Here is a 26,738-nt window from a genome sequence, read left to right as displayed (position 1 = left end):
CGCATTTTGCACGATTTCTTCCTAATGCATTCCAAAAGTTCATGTACCTTCAAAATAGTAAAAACCACCTCAAAGTAACATATTCTTAAGGTAAAACACACAAATAACAACAAAAAACATAACAAAATACTAGGGCAAATATTGGTTTATCACTTAAGCATAACACACATTATGTATCCTCTGTCGTTCTTCATCGGTCTTTGGACCCATCTCTTTGGAAAGATGAAGACCATGAGTGAAGGGGAATAGACCTCTCTTAGAGTTCTCCATGCTGAATCGTTTTAGCATTTTCTCTATATACAATTTCTGGGATAATCTAATTACCTTTTTCGTTCTATCTCTATAGATACGAATTCCAAGCACACTGGTCGCTTCTCCTAACTCTTTCATTGAGAAAACTAGATTTTAACCTCTGTCATCATGCCTACATCATTTCCCATCAAAAGCATATCATCTACATATAATATGATTAGAAATGTGATGGCATGATCTTTAACCCATTTGTATATACAAGGCTCATCTAGATTCTTAACAAAACCAAATGATTTGATCGTGTTATCAAATCGGGTGTTCCAACTTCTGGAAGCTTGCTTTAATCCACAAATGGATTGATGCAATTTGCATACCTTATTCCTATCAATAGTGGATACAAAACCTATTGGTTGTTCCATATATATATTTTCCTCAATGAATCCATTGAGGAAAGCTGTTTTGACATCCATCTGCCAAATTTTATAATCATGGTATGTTGCAATGGCTAACATTATGTGGATGGATTTAATTATAGCTACAAAAAGTTTCCTCATAGTCCATCCTTTGTTTATGAGTATAACCTTTTGTTACTAGCCAGTTTTGAAAGTCTCTACCTTTCCATCCGTGCTAACCTTTCTCTTGCAGATCCATTTACAGCCAATAGGAACTATTCCTTGTGGTCGATTTACAAGTGACCAAACTTGGTTGGCATGCATTGATTCTATTTTAGAATTCATTGCTTCCAGCCATTTTCCTGAATCTTTATCCAGTATTGCTTCCTCATAACTTCTAGGATCATTATCATGATCATCTACTCCCACTAAGTAGGATTCAAAATCTTTCCCATGCAAGAATCCATATCTTTCGGGAGGTTTTGATACCCTAGAAGATTTTTGTACTGGAACTTTAGTATCTGATACTGAGGTTCCCTGAGTGGATGCTCTAGCTTCAGTAATTTTGATTCGTGGCTCTATGGACTCTTCCTTGAGTTCAACATTTCTTCCAACACCACCTTCCTCTAAGAACTCATTCTCAAGAAAGTGTGCATTTCTATTGATAGAAATTTTATGATCAGTTTGAAAGTAGAAGTAATATTCTAAATTATCTTTAGGATATCCAATGAATCGACCCTTCTGAGATTTAGCATCTAGCTTATCAAATTTGACTAACTTAACATAAGCTGGACAACCCCTAATCGTCATGTAGTTCAGACTTGGATGTTTTCCATACCATATTTCATACAGGGTTTTTTAAATAGTTTTGGACGGGACCCTATTAAGGATGTGCACAACGGTTTGGAGAACATATCCCCATAGAGACACTGGTAAGTTTGTAAAACTTACCATTGATTGCACCATATCCAATAGGGTATGATTTCTCCTTTTAGACACTCCATTAAGCTGAGGTGTATATGGAGGAGTTAATTGTGAGATGATCCCATTTTCTTTTAAGAACTCTTAAAACTCTGTACTCAAGTATTTACCTACATGATTTGATCGTAGTATTTTAATACTCTTTCTAATTTGATTTTATACTTCATTCTTGAATTCCCTAAAGTTTTCAAAGGATTCGGATTTGTATTTCATTAAATACAAATACCCATATTGTGACATATCACCTGTAAAGGTAATGAACTATTCAAATCCTTCCCTGGCTAAAGTACTGAATGATCCACAGACATCTATATGTATGAGTCCTAGTAGTTGTTTAGCTCGCTCTCTTTAATTCTTAAGGAGAAACTTGGTCATCTTACCTTGGAGACATGATTCACAGGTTGAATAGGGTTCAAAACCCAATGAGTCTAGAATCCCACTTTCTCGAAGCTAGGTCAATCTTCATTCTCCTATATGACCTAATCTATGACGCCATAAAACTTTAGGATTTGCTTGAGATCGAGTTCTTTTATTTGAAATGACATTGATTGAAGCATAATCATTTTGTTCCAAGACATACAAACCATTTGTATTTACAACTTTTCCAACTAATATATTTCCAAAATATATTGAACATTCATTTTTGTTGAACTGTATTACGTAACCAAATTTACATAAAGCAGATATGTAAATGATGTTCCTACTGGCTTTATCAAAATATAACACTTTATACAAATTCAAAACATGTCATGAAGGTAGTCTTATTGAGCAAGTCCCCAAGGCCTTGGCAACAACTCGTACCCCATTTGTCATTCTTAAAATGATCTTGCCCTTTGTCACCCTTGAATTATTCTGAAGTACTTGCAAAGACATACAAACATGAGATATTGCTGCTCAATCTAGTATCTATGAATGATTATCTGAATTAATACTCAATTGAAATTCAATCATAAGACATTGGTTCATACCTGCTTTAGCCTTCTTCAGACTGTCCAACTACTAAGGACTGTTCCTCTTCCAGTGTCCATCCACCCCACAATGGAAACATTTTCCTTTTAGCTTGGCTTTCTCATCCTTTGCCGCTTCCTTTTTGAAGTTTCTTTTCTTAGGTCCAACTTTTGGACCTCTCTTCTATTGCTTTTTGGGTCTTTTATTGGCCCTACTGGTGGAGGCAGCAAAGACATTCTCATGTCCTTTCCCTTTCATATTCTGCTTATGGAATTCTTGAAGCTCATTAAGCAACTTAGGGAGAGTTCGCTCAATTCTATTCAGATTGTAGTTAGTTATAAACAGTTTATAAATTGGGGGAAGGGATTGTAGAATCAAATTCACTTTAAGGTAGTCTGGCATGACCACCCATACAAATCTAGTTGTCCTAATCCATTGATCATCTTAATTGTATGATCATCTGGAGGTACCTCTTCCCTCAGCTTCAAGTTAAAAAGGGATGCACATAAGTCATACTCAACCACTCTTGGATTTTCTCTATACAACTTTTGTAGAGCTGCGAGGATATCATAAGCATTTGAAACCTTTTCGTGCTTAGTTTGAAGTTCTCTATTCATTGAAGCTAGCATGCAGTTTTGAGCCCTCCTACTATCCTCTTTCCATTTTTCAAAAGCATCCTGCTCAACTTGTGGAGCATCGGTTCCAATATCAAGTGGAAGAGGTGCTTCTAGGACATAAGCTATCCTTTCGAAATCCAGAACGATTTTGAGATTTCTTAGCCACTCCTTGAGGTTGGGTCCAGTCAATATTTTATTGTCCATTATCCTTAGGAGAACATTGTTGGCCATTTTTAATTAGTTATCACAATTTTAAGATGAAACTTCAAAGAAAAATAATTTTATTAGTGTCTTGTAATCTTTTAAAACCTTTTATTGCATAATCAAATTAGCTCCCACTATTTTATTCGAGTCCTACACTCCCTTAGATAGGATCCAAACATTTTCGTTGGATTAAATTTCTTAGTGAGTACTCAATTTCTTATTAAATTCAATTAACCTCACATAATAGAAATCTTGGTTAATTAAGTTTAACAAGTAGGAAACTATTTTCCTTTTATATCAGTATACAAGATTTGATCTATATTCCTTGTCCTAGCTTTGGATACCTCATATAATAGAAATCTTGGTACCCCAGGCTAGTTAAATCCGAACCATTATGCTTTCTTAATATGACATTTTCATCATGTCCTCACATTATAGAAATCTTGGTCAAGATGAAAATATCCATCCAAGAACAAGATCAACTTAATTCTACGGCATAAAGATCATATCACTCACATAATAGAAATCTTGGAATATTAAAATTTATGTTAAAGAATTTAGTTAACTCATAATGGGAGACTTGGATGTAATAATTTTAATTAGGGAGATTTACGTTTAACTTTAGTTAATTTTAACATGCTATGTTTAATAAACATTCCATACATATCACATATATGCACAAATTAAAGCATGTGGGTTGATCATGGGGTTTTTCGAAAATACATCCTAAAGGTAACTATTTATCCTAATCCTATATATTCAATCGCATCATCATCTAGATGCTCTTCGGGTTTCCGTCGAACCGATTCAATTACAAATTGGATTTTAAGCATGCATGCCCAATTAAAATAAATGAACATATAAAATTTAATTATTACATGCCATTTAATAAAAGAATATTTAAGAACCCTTTTGAATATTTTTGAAAACCAAATGGCACCCATGATCAAAATATTCATCCAAATAAATATTAATCCATCCATACCATATAAAATAAACAATTATTTAAAGGCATGAATATAAATTAACTGCATAAATACATATATTTTAGCATCTATTTATATATACAATAGAACCTCTCTATAGTCATAATGTTGGAACCAATTAAATTTATTACTATAAGGAGGTTATAATTTAATAGAGGTGTAGTTACAAGAATTATTGCTTTGATTTCTTATTTTATAATTCATGTTTTAGCAGTATTATGATTTCAATTCATTGTTTTAGTAGCATTAGGATAGTACGGAAATGGATATCAAAGAGTTACTGTAAAATTGAGTGATTAGATTCGATAATTTCACTATACTAATCAAATGGATATTAATATCTTTCTCGATTATCCAAATAAGCAACAAGTCGTATATGTTTTAACTGAAGAAGAAATCACTATTGGAATTAAACAAGAGGAGAACGGAGATAATCCTGATGATGATAGTACGGAAATACAAAAAATTTCATACCAAGAAACTCTAAACATGTTTGAGAGCTAGAAATATTTTGGCTTTAACAAGAAGGAATTCATGCTGGCGGCTTATTACGTACCTGCAAGATAAAAGATGTAGTAACAACTCTAAAGTATAAATTATTATCCCAAACAACTTTAGATAAATATTTTATTTTATCTTAAATGTTTAATATAACATAATATATATTTTTTGCGATATACATATAATTATTACTATGTAGAGTCAAGTTCCTTAAGATGAGACTTAGAGAAATTATAACTTATTACAATGTGAAATTTATTCTTATTTATAACTGACCTAAGTTGGGACTAGAATTTTATATATATGTGTGTGTGTGTGTGTGTGTGTGTGGTAATATTTTTGTGGGCATGCAACAATTACCTCAATTTTTAAGGAATTCTATCATAAAAACAAATTTTGTCAATTTCCACCCTGAATAAAATAATATTTTCTTATTTAATTAATAAACATCATTTCAATTGAATTCAAAAATTACATGCATGACATAGAAAAATAGGTTTGCTTATTTGAACAAGAAATCATTTTATGACACAAGTCACATCACAATGTCATATTGCATCATCATTTTGAACAATTCAAAATCAAATTATTAACATTAAAAAAAAAAAATTATGCCATATAATCATGTATTATAAGATAATTTAATCAAATTAAATATCATGCAAAATATTACCATCATCATGCATATCACATAATCCAATTCATCATATGAATTAATAAACTCTATAACTTGATGATCCTAAGATTATATTGTTTTTCTTATGATTGATAGGATTTTTAATACTTCTCTTCGGATTTTGGTCTGAATTGTTATTTAATTCAGTCTATTTTATGTTTCAGGCCTAAATCCTGTTTTGGAGAGAAACAGAGCAAAATTGAGCTTGTTGACCCAGTTTTGCTCGTAGTTTAGAAGATCAGAGAGGTTCTGAGGTTGATTGGAATCACTCTTGAAGCTTGATTTGATCGAAAACCAAGAAGAGTGAAGATTCAAGTGAAAAGAAAAGATGAGGGCAGTTTCGTAAATTCAGGCCTTAAAATAGAACTTCACCGCGCCGAAGAAAAAGCTTCGCTGCGGTGAAACTGGAAAAATTTTGTTTTTCTAAACGACGTGTTTTGCGTCTAAGGCTTATTGTCCAAGGATTTTAGGTTAATATTTAAAGAAAAGTTAGTCTAATTTTTTAAGAGAGTTCGTCATTTGTAAAGGATTTTTGAAGAGAAGAAGAGTTTTTGAAGATTTGTGCTCCAAATTAGAGAAGATTTCTCTCTCTCTTCCTTTGATTTTATGTTGAACTAAGTATTTCCATTTTGTTAATGTTAGATTTTGTTTTTATCATGAACTAATATGTTTTAGTTGGGGTTTTGATGGATCCTTGATTTTACTTGCTTAATCTATGAATTTCTTATTGTTCTTGAGTTCTATTGTTGTGATTAAGTGTTTATCTCCGTTTTTATTGTGTTTGGATGTTGGGTTTTCATTCAAATAACTTGTTGAACATGTTCTGAGAAGCAATTCATGTGTGGCTTTTAGGGATAGATACCTTTGGTTGAGCGAAAACTAAAGATAGATAAATGCGATCTTAGTAATATGGATAAGATTCTACAATGCTTAAGAGACCTTGAACTATTAAGTCTCGATCTTTGGGTGCGGAGGCTTAATAGTAATAGGTGGGATGGTATAACCCGAGAGGGAGTGCCAAACATCTTAGGGAGATCGATTTTTAGTCATATCAATAGAATTTGAACAATTGGAATTCGTAGGTTTAGTTAGAACTTGGTGAAGTTAAAAGCCCTAACTTCTTTGTTTTAAGAAGTTTAATCCATTTGCTTTAATTTAGTGTTGTTTTAATTAATTACCCAAAAAAAGTGTTGTTTTAATTTCTTGCAAGTTTTAATACTTTGTTTTTAGTTTAATTCATTTTGTCTCCCATCAATTCAAATTCTTTATGTTCTTCAATTAGTAATAAATTAGAAATATCAGTAGTTAATACACAATCTCTGTGGGACGATACTCATTTCACCACTCTATTACTTTTTAAGACTAGTGCACTTGCCACTTTGCATGTATTTTAGCTAACCACACATCATAACTCTATGCCATTAAAATTTCCACCACTAAAGAGTTGCAACATTTGCACATACTTCAAACATGCAACACTTTAATCAAATTAAAGGGTAAAACTTTTAGCATGTCAAAGTTATGGAAAAAAAACATATGAGCATTTTAAAAGAATCATCTTCCAAGCATATTACATCAAAACATGAATGGGATGATAAAGTTTTTTATGGCAAAAATTTAGTCATGGTCAAACATGACAAAGAAGATCAAGGGAGCCCAAACAAACATATGCATGTAGTTCTCATTACATCTCATGCAATAACCATCATCCCTGGATACATTATCACATTTTAACTTATCTAATCATATTAGAGCAAGATGAAAAACACACTTTCTCAAAGTTGCTTAACAATTCTTATAGATGAATATAATTAATTTATGTCATTACCATAAAGCTGTTTACAAACTGTTTCAAAACATCCAATAAACATAATCACAAAACGCGCGGGCTTGGCATCTAGTTGGAGTATTATTTAGAAGAATTTTGACAATTAAAAAGTTTAATTTTAATTCCTTCGAATACATAATGCCCGCATTAAAAAAAAAAAAAAAAACACAACTTGCCGACATTTAATCATTTTGAATCACAATTTTTATTTCTTCAGATACAACTTATTTAATCTTAATTATTTTAAAAGCAATAAAACTATATTTACAACTTTTTCATACAACTATTTTATACAACCCTGAGATGACAGTTCGCGATTGATCAGTTTGTATTTGGAAAGATGAAACCCACTGCGAGATGACAAATTGTGAGTTGTCACATCAGGATTGTATGAAAATGTTGTATGAAAAAAATTGTAAATGTAGTGCTGCTCATTTAGAAGTCATACCAGCAGCAGTGACGAAAACTTTATGATACAATTTCCACATCACTTATCCACTTTCCTCCTCATTTTTCCTCCTCATTACATCAAGATATGATCCTCCTCGCCTTTCGCTGGAAAATATTCCCTTCAGATATTCTGCCATACTTATTGTCTTAAACAACGCCGGAGTTTGGGGTGTAATAAGGCTTGGCGCCGGACCGATATTGCCGTCGATTTTGGGGCTATAAAATGTGCCGACTGAGAGCCTTTCTTTCACTGAGTTCACAGTTGCTCGATGCTCATTGCTTCGGTAAATTCCATTGGTTACAATCTGCAAAAATCATAACACAAAAATTTAGACATGAATTACTGCAAGAAAGACAAAAAAAGGGATGAGTTCTTTTAACGTAAATTGTCAACATAAATTTTCATCCATTACAATCCAATGATTTAAGAGTTGATGAGATCACAATGAAAATAACGACCTCCAACTTTCATCTTATATTCATTAGAATGAAATATTCATGATCAGGGAATTATTATCTCAATTTAAGTTAAAATTTTAAATAAGAAGATCGTATCCCCAAAAAAAGAAAGGCTATTTTGTGAGGAGCATCACCTCTAGCATGTCCCCGATATTGATGACAAAAGCGTTTGGTACGGGTTTAACGGGAACCCAGATGCCGTCTTTCTTGAATTGAAGGCCTTCCATTTCATTGAGCTGAAGGAGAATTGTGAGGCCGACATTGTCAGAGTGAGGATTGAGGCCCATAACGAGCTCTGGTTGTGGACATGGCGGGTAGTAGTTTAATCTTATGCCTTGTATTCCTTCTTCAAAAAATTCTTTAATGTCATCGGCTTCCATTCTTAACGCTTTTGCCATTTGGTTCAGAATTTTCATGGCTAGAATTTTTAATTCTGCCGAATAAGCTTTCAACGTATCTCTACATTATGTAAGCAAAACGAAAGTTCAGGATTTTCATGGCTAGAATTTTTAATTCTGCCATTCCTGTTCAGCATTAAGACTATAAACAATAAAAATTCTTTCAATTAACCAATTACGTAAATGTTTGTTAAATTTAAGAGAGTACATTCTAGTATTTTAAAATGCAGAATTTAGATAATTGACCAAAACCTTGGGGTAGATAAACTCTCTCTCTGAAGATTAAAAGAACAGATTGATAGAAAGAAAACCTGAAAGGGAGAGGGAGCTTGGGGATTAAATTGGGTTTCCTCAAATGAGTGGGGAGGCTGATAACAAAAAACGCGTCTGACCAATTAAGCTTCTGCTCCTCGGATACAACAAACGCCTCCCCAAATCCTTCTATTTCTCCTGGTTCTTTCCACAACTTCTTCTTCTTCTCCTCCATTGGCAGATTGAAGAATTCTTCAGTCTCTGCCTTCAGTTTCTCCAGCAATGAACTGCTCATTCCATGGTTTATTAACTGCAAATTAAACATTTCCATCTTTACAATTCTATATAACAATTTCCTCGCATCAAGAAATTAACTTTTTATTTTTTATAATTTGAGAATCTAAAAATATCTCGGCACTTGCTTTGCAAGCCCAATTTCGAAATCGGAGCCTCCGACAACCTTGTAATCTTTGGGAAGCAAGAAGGTGTTCATGAGCGGCTTTGACCCCAAATCTTGTGGGAGCAAACCTCAAACTTGACCATCCAGCTATTTCTTATGGACGTGTCAAGATATTAATGCGAATGTTTTTAAAAAATTGGGATGTCTACATGAGAGAATGATTAAACCTGAAAGAAACCCCATTCTTTGAAAGCATGGTGAAACTTGTCGAGTTCTGAATCCATGGAATCTGGAGAAAGCAGCTTTGACATGTCGATAACGGGAACTTGAGGCAAAGAAGAAGTAACGTTGGATAAGGAAGGGGAGTCTTGATCGGGACGAACATAACGTGGTGGAACTGCAGCCAGAGACTCGTTTGCCAGATTCTTAACACTAGGCACAGGGGAAGATTTCCAGGACGTTTTTATTGTTGCCTCCATGGATGAACGATCGATTTTCTTTCCAAAAGACTACCACTCTTTCTGTTTATATAGACAGTTTTTTCTTTTAAATTATTGGTCAGACGATTTGAATTAATGATCCTAGTATAGAGCCTAGATTCTAAGGTTTGATATAATGACTAAACCGTTAAAAGTTAAAATTTATATTATGATGAGTTAATCAATACTCACCAAAATTGTCTTTATACTATTTATTTTAACACTTAAAATTTAACACAGAAAAATTTCTACTATTTCAAAAACTTAAAAAAAAAAAAAATTTGTTAGTTAAGCAAACCTTGGAACTACTACTTAATTTATAGGGGAAAGACTTTGCAGGACGGATGTAGTACTTGTAAGTTAAAAACAAAAAAAAATTAATATGTTCAATTTCTAGATTTTAGCCAATTTTAATAAAAATATTAATCGACAAAAATATTAATGTGTAATTTATTTTTATTTTGATGTATCATAACAGAAATTTTTGGATCTGCTCCAAATTAACCACATGTTTTTAAAATCTAGGATAGATCTTGGATTCATCTAGAAGGAACAATATCTTAGTATCATGTCATTAAATACTAAAATACCCTTGATATGGGGCTGACTGTATTGACTTAAAAATAAAATAGTAATAAATATATCAGAAATCTTTTCATTCATGAATTATAGGGTATATTAATATATAATTAAAAAAATCCCTTACCTGAAAGAGATTTTCAAGGGTATATGAAATTAATCCTTCCGATGGGGTATATTTAATTAGACAAAAAGTTGAAGGGTGCAAAAAATAATTTCCAACAAATTATTGATCATCAATACTAGAAAAGTTTGAATTCATCATCTTAATAAATAATTAATCGTAAATCAGTATTCACTACCTAATGTTTTTGTCTTTCTTTTTTAATTTCATTTATTTATTTTTTAATCTGGGTTTATACAGTTATTAAATCGATATTATTAAATTAAATACTATTTTAACTTGAAATTTTTAATATTAAGTTGAATTAAAATATTTTATGAACATATAGTATTGATTAGGAATTATGTATTTGTCTGATACTTCATCCCCACCAAAACTCGCCTACTTTAATTAAATAGTCACATGGATTTAATTAAACTTTGGAGAAGTGTGTCAGAAGGAAAAAGATAAAGGAAAATTAACAAAATAATTTACAATTGCAAAGCATAAATGTCGGGGGTGTTTGTCTAAGCTTATAAGCTGGTCAAACTAGCTTATAAGCTTTAAAATTAAACTGATCTGTTTGTTTATAACTTTTTTGAGCCTATAAGTAAAAAAATAGTAAGTTAGGAGAGGTACTTTTTTTTTTTTAAATTTTTTTGCTTATAAACACTCTGTTTATAAGCTAGTTTGACCAAGTATATTATCACATTATCCTTGTTTAATTTTAAAATTTCATAGTATACCATTGTTTAATATAGTACCCTTTTTAGTCATTTTATAATAAAATGTATTTATAAGCCACATTTTACCAAACACGTTAACTACTTATCAGTCACTTATAAGTACTTTAACTAAATACGTAATTGCTTAAAATTTCAAATGTTTATAAGCTAATTTTCATAAGCTCAGACAAACACCCCCTTCATATCCGTTGTATTTACGTGATCTTGATCAAAGTCTCAATTGCATAAATTTTGTCTTCATTGTTCAAAAATAAAATACAGTTTATGATTGAAAGAGGAAATAAAATTTTAGATACCAATAACTCTTTTATGACTTATTTAATAATTCTAATAGGAGATAAAATTGTCATTAAAAATGTAACAATAATTGGGGTCTAAAGAGATCAAATGTAGGGGTCAATAGTATCACTCATTTTAAAAATGGATTCATATAATTTTCTCTCCTATAAGATTGTTTATACTTTATATTAAACTCATCTACTTGGCTTAGAAGTATAAATATCTCATATTTGGAGGTACTTGATATTTTGTACGAGGATGTTTGATATATATATTGTAGAGAGTTTGTGATATTATAGGGGTGTTTTTAATACTTTCTGAACAAAGCGAATGATTTTAATGGTTAACCATCTCACAGGGGGCAAAATAAAGTAATTTTCTTAAAAACAATATAAAGTCAGTCTTCTATGGACCGAAAATCTATTATAGATACATATACGTCATATTCATAATTAATAATACAATTAGAAAGTTGGCTTTTGTGAGATTTGACTTTCCATTTTCTTGCTGTAATTCTGGAAGATTTGGTGGAGAGGGAAGACTTTCCTTGATAAAATTAAATTTAGTGTTCTAGAATAAGGCAAAAAAGAGACAAGTCATTAGTTATTTGGTTGAAAATTTAAGGAAATTATTAATTGGTCCGCGTATAAGACAAACTTTTTGGTGGGTTTTTCTATCGTTGTGTTTTATCATATAGAAAACTTCATTAGAAAATATAATGGTGAATTATTGACTCATTTTATGGAAGAAAAAAGTGTGCTCATATTCAAAACTTGTTTGGCCGAGCTTATGAAAATTAGCTTATAAGCAGCTTGTGCTTGTAAGATAATTTAAGCTTATAAGCATTTGAAATTTAAGCAGTTACGTGTTTGATTAAAGTACTTATAAGTAATTAACGCATTTGGCAAAATATGACTTATAAATATATTTTATTATTAAAATGACTAAAAAAGGTACTAATGAGTGGTGAAATGATTTATATATTCTATGATTTTATAGGTGAATTGTATGAAATTCATGACTTTAACAGATTATTTTTATGCAAACTTCTTTATATATTTCCATTTTCAAGAATCACAGGTATGTGTATGAGTTTCAGCTTTTTAGGCAGAAAAGTGTGTTCGCATGATGGTTGGAGGCCTTGGATGTGCGAAGAAGGAGAAACCAAATCATCGAGAGGAGAATAAATGCTAAACAACTGGATGGTGCTGTGGCAGGGTTTTTCTGCGTCACGGCGCGAAAGAGTGATTAGAGCAGAAAGATTGTGTGCGACATGAAGAATTCGGCACCGCAAAAGAGTTTTAAGGTTTGCAGGAGAATTCGATGTTGCGGTGCCACAAAATCACGCTGTAGCGTGGATCGCAAAGAAAAGAAAAATTTTACCTTTTTCCAACTCTGACTTGAACTTGTACTTTCCCAAAAACACCTCTAGCAAAGAAAAAGTATAAATAGGACATTGTAATTTATTTTAGGGATAATTCTCTTTGACCTAAATTGAGAGCCACTTTGTAGCAAGAAAGAGAAGGAGATTCTTCATAGGATTTTGGATTATTGATGCTTTTGGGGGAATTGAGGTTTGCTTTCTTTATATCAATATGTAACTAAATTATTCTCTAGGGATCCAATGTAGCCTAATTGGAAGGCTTTGTGTTAAACATATGTTATTGTTATCAATTTAATGGAAATCTTGATTCATTCATGTTATTAATTTAATATTTAATTTTCATTATTGTGTGACGACACTTAGTGTGAATTATTTGGTTGTATGTGTTGAGATTAGACATATATTATGTTTTAATCTTGAAGAACTCATGTGAATGAATGATTAGCACTCCGTGCATACGCCCTGACAGATGCGCCTTTATTCTTGATTTCAAGTATTCTTGTATTTAATGAGTTTTTAATTCATAGGCTAGACTATACGCCCTAGCTAGTCTTGTCTTAAAAATACTAGGTTAATCCCGAAAGCCTTATGGTAATACCTTGATTTAGTGAGTGCGAACCTCGGATATTGAATTGATAAACAATAGATAGATGGTTGACATAGATCTAGATAGTTATGGTGAAATTGGAGCCCTAGGTTTTGGTTGATTGGGTTTTAGATAATTTTATAGTTGTTTAATTTTAGTTTTAATCAGTTGTTGCTTTTCAAGTGATTTTCCTTAATTCTTTAATATTAATTCTAGTTATTAGTTTTAATTAAAGCATAGTTATTAGGATTAGTAAATTGCTTACAAATCTCTGTGGGATCAAACCATTGCTTTTGCACACTAGACTACAACAATGATTCATGCACTTGCGAGGTTATAAAATTGTTCACCAAGTTTTTGGCGCCGTTGTCGAGATTTGTTTTAAGTTATTTAGTTTTCTTGATAACGTGTGCTTTAATTTTTGTTATTTAATTTAATTTGTATTGTTTTTATTTGGGTTATTTTTTGTTTTTGTTTTCGTTGGTGTGTTTGTTTTTGAATGCAAGGTCATAGATCACTGGATAAAGACTTATTTTCTTATGTTGATAGAATAGACTTGATCAGTAGAAAGAGAACGGAACCAAAGATTTTCGAAAATTCATTAGATTCAAGTTCCGAACCAGAGATAATGGTTGAATTACCTTGTCTTATGAAGGAGTATGTACATCCTACTATAGGAACATCACCATCTTGCATAGTTCTGAATGATGTAGCAAGGAATTATGAGCTGAAGCACATTCACTTTCAGATGTTACCTTCATTCCATGGCATAGCCACAGAGGACCCTTTAACGTTTATTTGTGATTTTTATTCTATTGTTCAAACTTTTCCTTTGCAAAGTTTGACAAAAGACCAATTGCGGATACGTTGCTTTCCTTACACATTGAAGGATGCGGCTAAGAGATGGTTCATGACGTTGGCCTCAGCTTCACTTACCATGTGGGATGCAATTTACAACAGATTTATAGGTAAATTCTATTCTTATGCTAAAACTGTCGAACTGCGAGGTAAGATTGCCACCTTTACTCAGAAAGGAGGTGAGCCGTTCCATGAGGACCATGAGGCTTGTGAGCATTTTAAATTGCTTTTGGTTCAATGTCCACATCATAGATATCCTTTAGAATTGCTTAATCAATTTTTCTATGATGGACTGACATAGGCTTGCCAAGCCCTAGTTGACAATGCTGCAGGTGGTGCCATGGGAGAAAAGACTACATAAGAGACATATGAGCTATATGAGATGCTTGGAGCAAATTCATAGCAGAAAAATGTTAGAGAAAGATCTAAAGGAATTTATGAAGTAAACAATAACATTGAGCTAACAATGCAGGTTTTAGAATTGACCAAGCAAATGAAGACTATGTGTAATATGAGGATGGGACAAGGACAAAGTAATTCTTCAGAGGTATGTGCTATTTGTGGTAATATTGGGCATACAACTAACATTTGTTCTTCTAGTGAGAGTTTTCCAGAGTATTCAGAGCAAGCTAATATGATGAACTCCTACAACTCGAGGCTTAAATATGATCCATTTTCAAATACATAAAACCCGAGTTGGAGGAGTCATCCCAATTTTTCCTGGAGTAACAATCAGCAACAAGGAAGTTCTAACAATCAACCGTTAAAACCCTCATTGAAAGAGATGTTGAATAATTTTATTCAAGTTTCTCAGAAAAACCAACAGAATATCAAACAGAGATTTGAGCAACAAGAGGCATCCATTAGAAAGCTAGACCCCAAGTTTGGCTTGGGTGGATTTTATTTTGAGTTTCTTCATTCTCTTTTGAAGAATCTAGACTCAAAGTTTCAACATCAAGCTTTTAATAGGCAAAGGAGTTGGTAATTTTCTATCATTTTCTTACATTAATAAGTTAATGTTTTAATTGTTTGTTTTCTACCTTATGTCCATCATCTTGATCATCATTTTCTCTCCATTTCCATGTCCAAAATGCATGAATCCCAACAATTTACCCTTGCTTGATGTGATAAGGAATATGCCAGCTTATGCAAAGTTCTTGAAGGATTTGATTACTCACAAGTGTAAGTTTGAACCTAATGAAAAAGTAATGGTTCTTGAAAAGGTAAGTGTTGTGCTTCAAAGGAATTTTCCACCCAAATTAAAAGATCCAGGTAGCTTCATCATCAACTTTACCGTGGGTGATAAAAAGGAAGACGAACAATGCTAGATTTGGGGGCAAGCATTAATCTCATGCCTTAATCCACTTTTCTTCGATTAGGATATAGGGGAATTAAAACCAACAACAATGTCTCTACAATTGGCTGACAATTCAATAAAATATCCAAGAGGTATTATAGAGAATGTCTTGGTTAAAGTTGATAAACTAATAATTCTTGTTGACTTTGTAGTCTTAGATATGGAGAAGCCGTCAACGCATGATAGAGATTTGCCCATTTTGCTCGGCCGCCCATTTACGGCTACAACTAAGACAGTGATTGATGTTCATAATGGCAAGCTCACTATGACGATTTTGGATGAAATAGTGGAGTTCTTAGTTTTCGATTCCTTGGCATTTCCTTCAGATTCAAACGATTGAGGCTGATAGATCACACATTTCATCTAGCCTAGACGTTAAATAAAGCGTTTCTTGGGTGGCAACCCAACTTTTTACTTTGAACGTTATGTAAATTTCATTTATGGTTTTATTTTCTTTAGTTTTTGAGTGTTTTCGTTGTTTTGTTTTAGGTTAATTAGTTGTATTTTATGCTTTAGTTGTTTGTAGGAAAAGAGCTTCACGCTACGGCGCAAAATATTTATATCGCGGCGGAGCAAGGAAGAGACATAAGCAATTTGGGCAGCAGCTTGATGCCACGACGTGATGAAAATGGCATCGTGGTGCCACACTTGTTCTGATGATGTCTTTAAAGGGGGTAACTTTCTCTTTCCTTTTCTGTTTTTCCATTCTAATTGTTACATTGAGGACAATGTAGGTTTTAGGTTGGGGGTGGGGAAGTTCCATTTTCCTGAATTTTCTTTATTTTATTTTATTTTAATTTTCATGAGGTTTGGTGTGTTTAAATTTAATTTTTAATTGAATGTGTTTCAGTTTTTCTAGATTAATTTATATGTCAATGATAATAACATAATTGCAATGACATGAGCATTTAGAAGAAATCAAATTTTACTTTAGTTTGGGAATAATTCTAGATGTTGGTTTTGCCTAAGTTTGAGACTCTCATGTTTTTGGTTTGTCTGGTGGGTTAGTTATAGCATTTAGGGATGTTTTATGTGTAATTATCCTAATGACATTTTTTTTAGATCCCCAAATTCTAAAACCTATTTGATGACCACTTGAGTCGAAATCCTAGACGACACATGACTGAAGAAATGACTTAGGCCATCTTTAGGCCGTTTGTGCCTTTCAAGCCAACCCTATATTTTATTATCTCTTGTCACCCTTTTGTGTTGATATTGAATTTATATTAGCCTTGATTTTCTTTCATTTATCCCACAATAACATATCCTTTTAACCCTTAAACACACTAATCTACCCATGATTTTTAAGAGGATTTAATCTTAATATTACTAGAAGTGAGAGTAGGAATGTGTGTGGCTTAGAGTGATTTCTCAATATTTTGAAAGAATGGGTTGGGGGTTGTGGTGTATTGTGAATATCAAGGTAACAAGGGGAATGATTGTAATATCCATGTTTCCTAACTATTGTTTCATTCCAAAAATAAAAAAAAAAAATCTGAAAAAAAAGGAAGAAAATAAAAAAAATGAATGAATCAAGGAAGTATGGAAAGTGTGTAATGCAAATGTGGTTGGGAAGAGAGACGTAACAAAGGCTTGGGAAATTTGGAGAGAATGTGATATGCTTTGAGCGATGTTGTTGCAAATAAGTAAGATTAATCCTCTTATTTTGTTTGATTCCTTTCCATTCTTTCATAACTCAATACATTAGCCTAAATATTACAAGCTCAATAAAGTCCTAATGATCTAAAGTTGTGTGATTGTTCTATATTAGTGGAGAGTGGTTTGAAAAGTACACCTATGGAGTTTGTATTTACAGAATTTTATTAATATTTCATAATTATTGGGATAATTTCTTTTTTGTCTATGGATGTTGCATATGAAATTATTTTTGGTGTTAGGATTGACAGATTGTGGATTGATAGATGTTAGAGAGTTGAGAACGAAGGTGAGATTGATGTTTGGGATATTCTAGATTGGAGGTGATGTTTGATTATTCTTTATGTTGTGTGTGTATGCAATTTCTGAGACACTTATATGAATTAGTTTAGAAGCTTTTGTTTTATTTTTATAATTATGTGAATGTTTGTGTGTTAGTTAGGATTTGTAGGATGTTTGTGGGTAACATCACTGTAAACCCTCACGAGACTAGCTATAACTCATCCACTAGAGGGACCTAGGGGTTTGAAGGCTTATTGCATATGCTAAATACAATCATGGTAACCTATGAAAAGAGTTTAGTTTAAAGTTGTTATAATATGGGTTAGGTTATTTTCGATCACTTTGATTGCTAGAGACCAGCAAGAAGTTGGTTGGGGGTTGTGATGATTGGTGAATTGATTTGTATATTCTGTGATTTTATGGGTAGACTGTATGAAATTCATGACTTCAATGGGTTATTTTTATGCAGACTTCTTTATATATTTTTATTTTCAAGAATCATGGGTATGTGTATAAGTTTCAGGTTTTTAGGCGGAAAAGTTTGTTCGCACGATGTTTGGAGGCCTTGGACACGCAAAGAAAGAGAAACCAAATCATCGAGAGGAGAATAAATGCTAAACAACTAGATGGCATTGTGGCAGGGTTTTTCTACGTCACGACGCAAAAGAGTGATTAGAGCAGAAAGATTGTGCCACGACGTGAAGAATTCGGCATTGCGAAAGAGTTTTAAGGTTTGCAGGAGAATTCGACGCCGCGGTGCCACAAAATCACATTGTAGTGTGATCGCAAAGAAAAGAAAAAATTTACCTTTTTCCAACTCTAACTTGAACTTGTACTTTTCCAAAAACACCCCTAGCAAAGAAAAAGTATAAATAGGACATTGTAATTTATTTTAGGGATAATTCTCTTTGACCTAAATTGAGAGCCACTTTGTAGCAAGAAAGAAAAGGAGATTTTTCCTAGGGTTTTGCATTATTCATTCTTTTAGGGGAATTGAGGTTTGCTTTCTTTATGTTGATGAGTAACTAAATTCTTCTCTAGGGATCCAATGTAGCTTAACTGGAAGGCTCTGTGTTAAACATATGTTAGTGTTATCAATTTAATGGAAATCTTGATTCATTATATTATTAATTTAATCTTTAGTTTTCATTATTGTGTGATGACACTTAGTGTGAATTATTAGGTTGTATGTGTTGAGATTATACATATAGTATATTTTAATCTTGAAGAACTCATGTGAATGAATGATTAGTACTCTATGCATATGCCTGACAGAGTATTAGTAGGTTCATGATTTCTTGAATAATTAGTGTTTGTGCACACGCTCTGACAAATGCGCCTTTATTCTTGATTTCAAGTATTCTTGTGTTTAATGAGTTTTTAATTCACAGGCTAGACTATACGGCCTAGCTAGTCTTATGTTAAAGATATTAGGTTAATCCCGAAAGCCTTACGGTAATACGTTGATTTAATGAGTGTGAACCCTAGAGAGTGAATTGATAAACAATAAATAGATGGTAGACATAGAGCTGGATAATTATGGTGAAATTGGAGCTCTAGGTTTTGGTCAATTGGGCTTTAGATAATTTTATAATTATTTAATTTTAGTTTTAATCAGTTGTTGCTTTTCAAGTGGTTTTCCTTAATTCTTTATTATTAATTCTAGTTATTAGTTTTAATTCAAGCATACTTATTAGGATTAGTAAATTGCTTTTAAATCTTTGTGGGATCAACCCTTACTTTTGCACATTAGACTACGATAACGATTCGTGCATTTGTGAGGTTATAAAATTGTTCATCAGGTACTACATTATTTTATCAAATATAAATAAGGTTATATAATGGAATTTTAAAATTATATAGATATAATATGGTAATATACTTGATCAACGTAATTTATAAGTAGAGTGCTTATAAGCTAAAAAAAAAATAAAAAAAAATAGGTTCCCCTACACTTATTTATTTTTGGCTTATAAACCCAACTTATAAGCCTAAAAAAGTTATAAACAAATAGGTCAACTTGATTTTAGAGCTTCAGACAAACATGCCCTAAGAGATGATATGTTGGAGATTAGTATTGCTTTGATTCTAATTGTTGGTGTTGCTCAGATAAACTCAAATACCAATTTATGTGGGAGATTAATTAGTATTGCTATGTTCACTCTTTTATGCAAAATGAATTAAGAGCATGAAGCATAGCTATCTGGATACTATAAGACATAAATATATGGCAACGCAAATAGATAATGAGAAGGAAAAGACAAAGATCTAACACCGTTCTCATTTATGTTTTTTTTCTTCATGAAATAGCAATTCTATCACTTTCCTTTCACTACTAAAACATGTATAAACTACCTTCTACATAGAAATCTAAACATTTAGGGAAGACTAAAACGTAAAAAAGATAAAGCGGAAACTTATCAGAAACTTGGCCTGGAAGCATCATCATCACTATCGTCAAGAACGAGTTTGACTCCATTGTTCTTGAGCGCATTGACAATTGCCCATATTTTGGTGCGGTTCTTGAAACCTTTTTTCTCAACTTCTTTGTTTACATCGACATGAATCCCTCTTCCTTGTCCTTGTTCAAGGCCCTCCACTTTGAGTCGCATTGCCAAGACCTCTCCAACAACTGTTGCTGCCTTGGCATTGCAGGACCGACCACATTCAAGCGAGTTTTTTATAGAATGTTCAACTGTAGATGCTGTTGCAACAATCCGCCCATTGTTTCTGTCCACTACATTCGCTGTAATGTACTTCAATGATATGAACAACCGCAAAACATATCTCTTCAAAACTGTCATCCTTCGCTATATTTCTGTCAGTTCATCAGATTTGAACTGGTCATAAGTAGTATGTCTCACCTAACAAACAAGGAATAAAATACATGAAACAAATAAGTAAAATTTCTTTTTTACATTTACATGACTTCAACTTAACCAATCATTCCACATGCTCAAACAAACTCGTGATAAAAGGGTCTAATAAGCATTCTATATCGTAGTTTGAATAACATTACATAAATGATTCAACAAGTACCCTACTACATAGATAGCACTGAACATTACAATATATTTACAAAAGAATACCCCAACACTATACGCCTATTGTGAACACGAAAATCAGGCAATATTTAGAGTGAGCACAGAACAATGCATAATCGGATTATTGAGTAGGATATAAATACATTGGATAATAAATTTATTTACACATAGTACTATGAATTTGATATAGTTCATATAATTTTCCATTTGTATTCCAGATATTCTCAGTATTAGAAACAACATCTTGAATCACTTTCAGACATCCATGAAAAAAGATTACCCAGTTCGAAACAAGAGAATCCCCCACTTGGGTCATTATAAACTTTAACAAAAAGCTTCAAAACCGATGGACAGAACAATCCCCACAGCCGCCGCCGCCAAAGAAAAAAAAAAAAAAAAGTCCTCTGAGGAATATTGTCAAGCAGGTTATGTGTAGACCTGAAATGCTCAGTGCTATTGAAAAAAGGGGAAAGATTATCCAACAAGACAATAAATTTCACAAATGGGTTTAAATAATTTAGTTAAGCCAGCTCATTTCATATTTGTTTGAGTGAAATTCAGGTAAATGAATCTAAACAAGTATCAGAGGCAAACAATAGCACATCAAAATACGTGAAAACTTTAAACAAAAACAACATGATAAATAAAAATTTAAAGTTAAAAGATTTACCTTTGGTTCGGACTTGAAAATGGGCTGCTGCCTTTATAAATTTGTCTGAGGCCGTTTGCGGTAAGTGTGAGGGTGGCTGTTTACAGTCACGGTGACTCAGAAATTTTGAGAACAAAAATGAGGCTTAAAATTTTATTCAAATATTTTTAAATGAGTAAACGACATTTTCCCACCCAAGGTTTGGCGAAATAACAGTTCCCACCCTTGGTTTCATAACTTGCATATTCCCACCCTTAAATTAATACCGTTACTTTTCTTTCAAAATAACCTCTATAATATCTCAAATTTCTCTCAAATAACCCTCAGAGGAGATCTTGGCCAAGCCAAAAATCTGGCCTGATTCTGGCACCATTGGACCTCCCTGACACCACCATCAGCATCCTCTTATCTTTTCACCAAAACCCTTAATTTTTCCACTCGATTGCACCTCAACGAGGTGTTAGAATTTGGCTGGAAAGAGGCGACAAAACGCGAAAACCTAAGGGAGAGGCGGTGGTGATCGGCGAGCAATTGCAATCGACGATGTTGGGGGTTTTAATGGGGGAAAGCCGGTGATGCTATTTTGGTGGCCTTGGGGGTGGTTTTCAGTGCTGGGATTTATTAGAATTTGGATGAAATGCTGACTGACAATAAGAACAGTGGCCGACGATTGGGGAGTTCAATTAGGTGGAGAGGTTACGGGTTTTGATGTGGGGGTTGAGGGGATTGTAATGGTAGTGTCAGGAGGGGTCGATTGCGCTGGAAACATGTTGGAATAGCCCAAAATTACCGATAGGGTGAATTTGAGAAGTGAAGAGTTATTTTTATATTTTCCAGTGGGGTGAATTTGAGAAGTGAAGGGTTATCTTGAAATTTTCATCTTTGAAATGACCATTTTACCCTTTTAAATGTTAGATTAAACCGTTTTCTGTTAATTTAAGGGTGAGAATTTGTAATTTATGAAACCAAGGGTGGGAACGTAGATTCGCCAAACCTTGGGTGGGAAAATGTCCTTTACTCTTTTTAAAATCATTTGGGCCAAGTCAGTCCGGGCCCAACCTGGCCCAGATAACAATACTTCCGGTAAATTATTTATGAAAATGAGAAATTAAACATGTTAATTTCTGGATGTTTTTTTGTTTTACCTTTTTCAGTTAAATGAAATAAATAATCTGGTTTGTTGTTTTTAGTAGCAAGAGCCCAATCAAATGCATCTGACCCTTAAAGTTTTTGTATACTTATTTCCTTCTTAATATTTAAAATTATTTTGATGTAATAATTGATTTGAGAGCTAAAAAATAAATTTAAAAAACTTCATCTTTTAATATTTTTCTGAAAATTTTGAAATTTTTATTATTTTTTTTCAAAATGAAGAATAGATGGATTCTTATTAAACTCATTAAAATTTTAGTGCAATAAGACCACTCTATATTGATACTTTATATAAGAATAATCTCAATGTAGTCATAAAAAAATTTAGTCTTAGCTTAGACCAGTTATAAATAAGAATAAACTCCACATTGTAATAAATTATAATTTTTCTAGGTTCCGTCTTAAGGAACTTGTCTTCACATAGTAATAATTATTTGTATATTGCAAATAATATAAATTATGTTACATTAAGGGTGTGTTTGGTTAGGGGTAATAGGCGATTACTGAGGTAATGTCATCTTATGTTATTTGATTACCATGTTTGATTAAATTCCAAAATCTTTCAAAACTAATAGTAATTACTATTTGTAATATAGGAGGTAATCTGATTACCTCCATTTTCTTAGGTACTTTAAGATTACTTGGTAATCTTATTTTTGTTACAATTTTACCATTTATTAATAAAAATTTTGGACAAAAATACCCTTATTTTTAAATTAATTTACATGAACCTGCCATTACAATTTCACTCCTAGTTAATTAAGTTTTTGGACATTAATGCCCTTGTATTTAAAACAAATTCGAGGCCACCAAAACTACCATCGCCAGCCACCTCTGTTGGCAGCCGGTTGCCGAATGTCGGCCACCTTTGTCGGTGGCTGATCGTCGATCGCCAAAAAGGCACACAACCGACCATATGTGGCTGGTCGTGCGCTGATCTAGCCATTCTCTGGTCGGAAATGACTAGATCGTGAAAAATCTGGCCAGAAACGGCCAGAATGAACATTATTATTCTGGGAATCGTAACAGTATCACCAATATTTGATCGAGTAATAATCATTACTTGGATGCACCACTTTCCTAAATGGGTTACAATCAGTCTAGTCCCATTGCAAAGACCATTAGATTGATTTAAATTACGCAGTAACATAATCAGAATGACAATTTTTTATTGCAATTCATGTTTTGGCATTCCCGAGCATATTAAAAAGTTAAGGAATTCAGTTGGATAGAGAATGTCATCATCATTTGAGATACCTAGCTACTACTTTGCAAGTACTTTCTGAACTGTGGTATGTCTTTCCATCTGATGGCAGGTTCTGAGTGATATATTCATTCAATGCATGTACTGTTTCATTTTAGCTGTCAATATTGCTCTCTCTCTGATATACTTAACATTGTTTATCTGAGCTGTTCAATCTGGGAACACAATATTCACAATTGTTTCTTGGGGTCTGTTATGTTGAGTGACCTTCAAATCCTTAGGAATTTGGATGTAACTTTCATCTTCTACAACGCTTGTTCATTCTCTAATCTCAAGTAACCATTTGTCAAAATCGTTCAACTCATTCAATTCTATTAGGTTTCCCAAATTTGTCTTCAATCTCACGTTCTCTCAGTTTCAACACCGTTACATGTTGCCAAAGAGAAGATAAGGATAAATAGGCCTGCATTATATCATGCTTTTTCCCTTTTGGTATAATTGGCAAAATTTGTCTGAAATTGCCACCTAGGGCAACAGTGATGCCTCCATATATTCTATTTGCATTTGACTGATCTTTTTTAGACAAAATATCTCTCAAAGTTCTTTCAAGAGTTTCAAAGCAATATCTATTTTCCGTGGGTGCTTCATCCCAAATGATCAAAGATCTTTCCAAAAGTAGTTTTGCCAATTGTGTTCCCTTTTTAATATCACATGTACTTTGCCCAGTGATATCTAAATGTATTCTGAAACGTGAATGGACCGTTCTTCCTCCTGGTAGCACCAATGCAGCAATTCCTGAGGTAGCCACAATGAGAACAATTTTATGTTTAGACCGTAATTTTGCTATGATTGTTGACCATAGGAAGGTTTTGCCTGTTCTAACATGCCCGTAAACGAAAAACGGTATTCCTCTTTGATTGTTTACTGAATCAAGGATTGAATCATATATGTGTCTTTGGCCATTGTTGAGACCCTTGTATAAATCATTGTGCAGTGTTTTGTTGTTGTTAATGTCATAATTTAACTCCTCAAGAATTAATTTATTCTATGCATTTTCAAAAGCAGAATGGTCCAAAATTGGCATTCCATGGAAATTAGCCAAGGACTTTCCTCCCTTTTAACCAAATCTTCAATCTCGAGCAATGCATAATTGTGAATATGTTCTGGACTGTATTTCAATGCTATCATCTGCGTTTTTTGTTTAAGAATGTAGGGAATATCTTTAGATAGCAAATCTGCATTTGCCGTCCACAAGTCTCTTGGACTTACCACCTCATTAAATAAGAGAACAGTTACAAAAAGTTATCTTAACTACCTTCCGGTAGCCCATACTGATGCTTCAGCTAAATAATCATTCCACTTTTTATCATTATCTAGCAACCCTAATGCATAACATGCACCTTTGAATGTAGGGTGTATTAGTCCATTGACAAGTCTAATATTTTCAAATGATGTTGCTCCTTTGACTAAGTTCAGAAGCATTCGTAAATAATATTTCTCACCATTACCTGGATATGCAAAGAAAATCCTACCAATACACCTTCCACTTTTTTGTGGATACCATTTTCTTTGTTTATCATTCCAAACCCAGTCGATTGGAAAATCAGAATAAGTCAATGATCTTGCGGAATCGTACTGTTGATTACACGTCATCCAATCAGTAACAACTTTGCTTTCCAACTGTTCAACTAAACACTTATTTGGATCAAAGATAATTGTTTGTTCATTCTCTAAGTGGAATGACAATCTTTCAACTCATGGTTCTCTGTAATACATGTCAAACTAAAATATCCTCTAACAAGCTTCCATAGAAGAGATATATCTGTAATTTTTGGTATTGAATTAATTAATATTATATTTATAACAAATATCAATAAATAATTTAAAAACATTGTATTTGATGAATCTGTATACATACTTGCAATCAAGATAAGCTTTTATTTCGTCTTTCCCGTTTAAAATCGTGGATTCAACATTCTCTTGGCTGTTGTTATTAATTTGCATAGAAACTGTAATTCTATCGAGCCCTTTGTTGACATACTTGAATAGATACTTGATTGATCTATGTTGATTACATGTCTCAATATTTATGTGCTCATCAAACTTAACCAATAGATTCCTATTATAAGTAACAACAAAAAGGTTATTTAGTTTGACACCATTTTTCTAAACAGATGCTCCAGTATCCCGTCTTCTATACACTGGGTATCCCTCATAATCTACAATTGTTTGATTCACAAATTTCTTTGGAAAATGTTTTTCACATTTGCCATTCTCCATGCATGGTGAATTTTTATTGAAGTCACCACATTGACCATGGATCATTGAGTTCTCAACAACTGCAAAGGCAATCTGATTATTTGGTATCTCAGCAGAAACCATTGTATCAATTTTGGATGCTGGAGGATTCTTATATTTGGGGTGGAGGAAAACCAATATATGAGCATGTGGGAGGCCTCTCTTTTGGAACTCAATAGGATAGGTAACTATGAAAAATAGTATAATAAGTTAAGCTAAATCATCAATAAACCAAATATTTTAAAGGAAATAGACATATTATTCATTAGATCACTTATTTGCGATATTTTCACCACAATATTATTATTATTTTTCTCTCTTTCATCAGCTCAAGCAATTTTATTTCAAAAACTCTACAAATTGCAGTTACTCTACCTTATTGATCACATTCTCCAATAGAATTATATAGATATTGTATTTTTGGACACTTGGGATTGCATGTGGATGTCACGAAAATATTTGGATACCCATAACATCTGTAAATTGCCATTGCATCTTGATAATTCTGAACATAGTATTGGGGACTGCCAGTGTGAGACAATGGTAGTAATGTAAATTTCTCTAGATGTTGTGCATTAACATCACCTTTTGAAATAGCATCCATCAATCCGTTGTACAAATCACTCCTTAATTTTTCCTGATTGTTTCTAATCCAACAAAATCATTCCTCTTCAATAGTTATATATGCATCTACAGTATATTGCTGTAATAATCTACCAGATTTCATTAGAGTATGCC

At 32.8% G+C, this 26,738-nt stretch overlaps 2 protein-coding genes across 2 annotated transcripts; both read right to left on the bottom strand.

Annotated features, from left to right (window-relative positions):
- Positions 1 to 7,765: 7,765 nt before the first annotated feature.
- Positions 7,766 to 9,730, bottom strand: LOC116125784 (protein SRG1-like). The gene is made up of 4 exons (XM_031411500.1): positions 9,572 to 9,730; positions 9,004 to 9,254; positions 8,429 to 8,753; positions 7,766 to 8,140 (listed from the first exon to the last, which is right to left on the bottom strand). The coding sequence occupies exons 1-4, from the start codon at positions 9,653 to 9,655 to the stop codon at positions 7,877 to 7,879; spliced, it is 924 nt and encodes a 307-aa protein (XP_031267360.1). The 5' UTR covers positions 9,656 to 9,730; the 3' UTR covers positions 7,766 to 7,876.
- Positions 9,731 to 20,073: 10,343 nt separating this feature from the next.
- LOC116125753 (50S ribosomal protein L18-like) lies at positions 20,074 to 20,457 on the bottom strand. The gene has a single exon (XM_031411468.1). The coding sequence runs from the start codon at positions 20,455 to 20,457 to the stop codon at positions 20,074 to 20,076; it is 384 nt and encodes a 127-aa protein (XP_031267328.1).
- Positions 20,458 to 26,738: the final 6,281 nt, after the last annotated feature.

Source organism: Pistacia vera, unplaced genomic scaffold (assembly GCF_008641045.1).
Source record: "Pistacia vera cultivar Batoury unplaced genomic scaffold, PisVer_v2 Contig171, whole genome shotgun sequence".
NCBI lineage: Eukaryota > Viridiplantae > Streptophyta > Magnoliopsida > Sapindales > Anacardiaceae > Pistacia > Pistacia vera.
This window is presented reverse-complemented; position numbering and strand designations above follow the sequence as displayed.

Excerpts from the sequence above, each read along its gene's own strand:
- LOC116125784 (XM_031411500.1), bottom strand. The coding sequence starts at position 9,655 with ATGTCAAAGCTGCTTTCTCCAGATTCCATGGATTCAGAACTCGACAAG. Across the intron at positions 9,255-9,571 it reads AAGAATGGGGTTTCTTTCAG|TTAATAAACCATGGAATGAG; the intron begins GTTTAATCATTC and ends TTTAATTTGCAG. Across the intron at positions 8,754-9,003 it reads AAGCTCCCTCTCCCTTTCAG|AGATACGTTGAAAGCTTATT; the intron begins GTTTTCTTTCTA and ends TACATAATGTAG.
- LOC116125753 (XM_031411468.1), bottom strand. The coding sequence starts at position 20,457 with ATGACAGTTTTGAAGAGATATGTTTTGCGGTTGTTCATATCATTGAAG.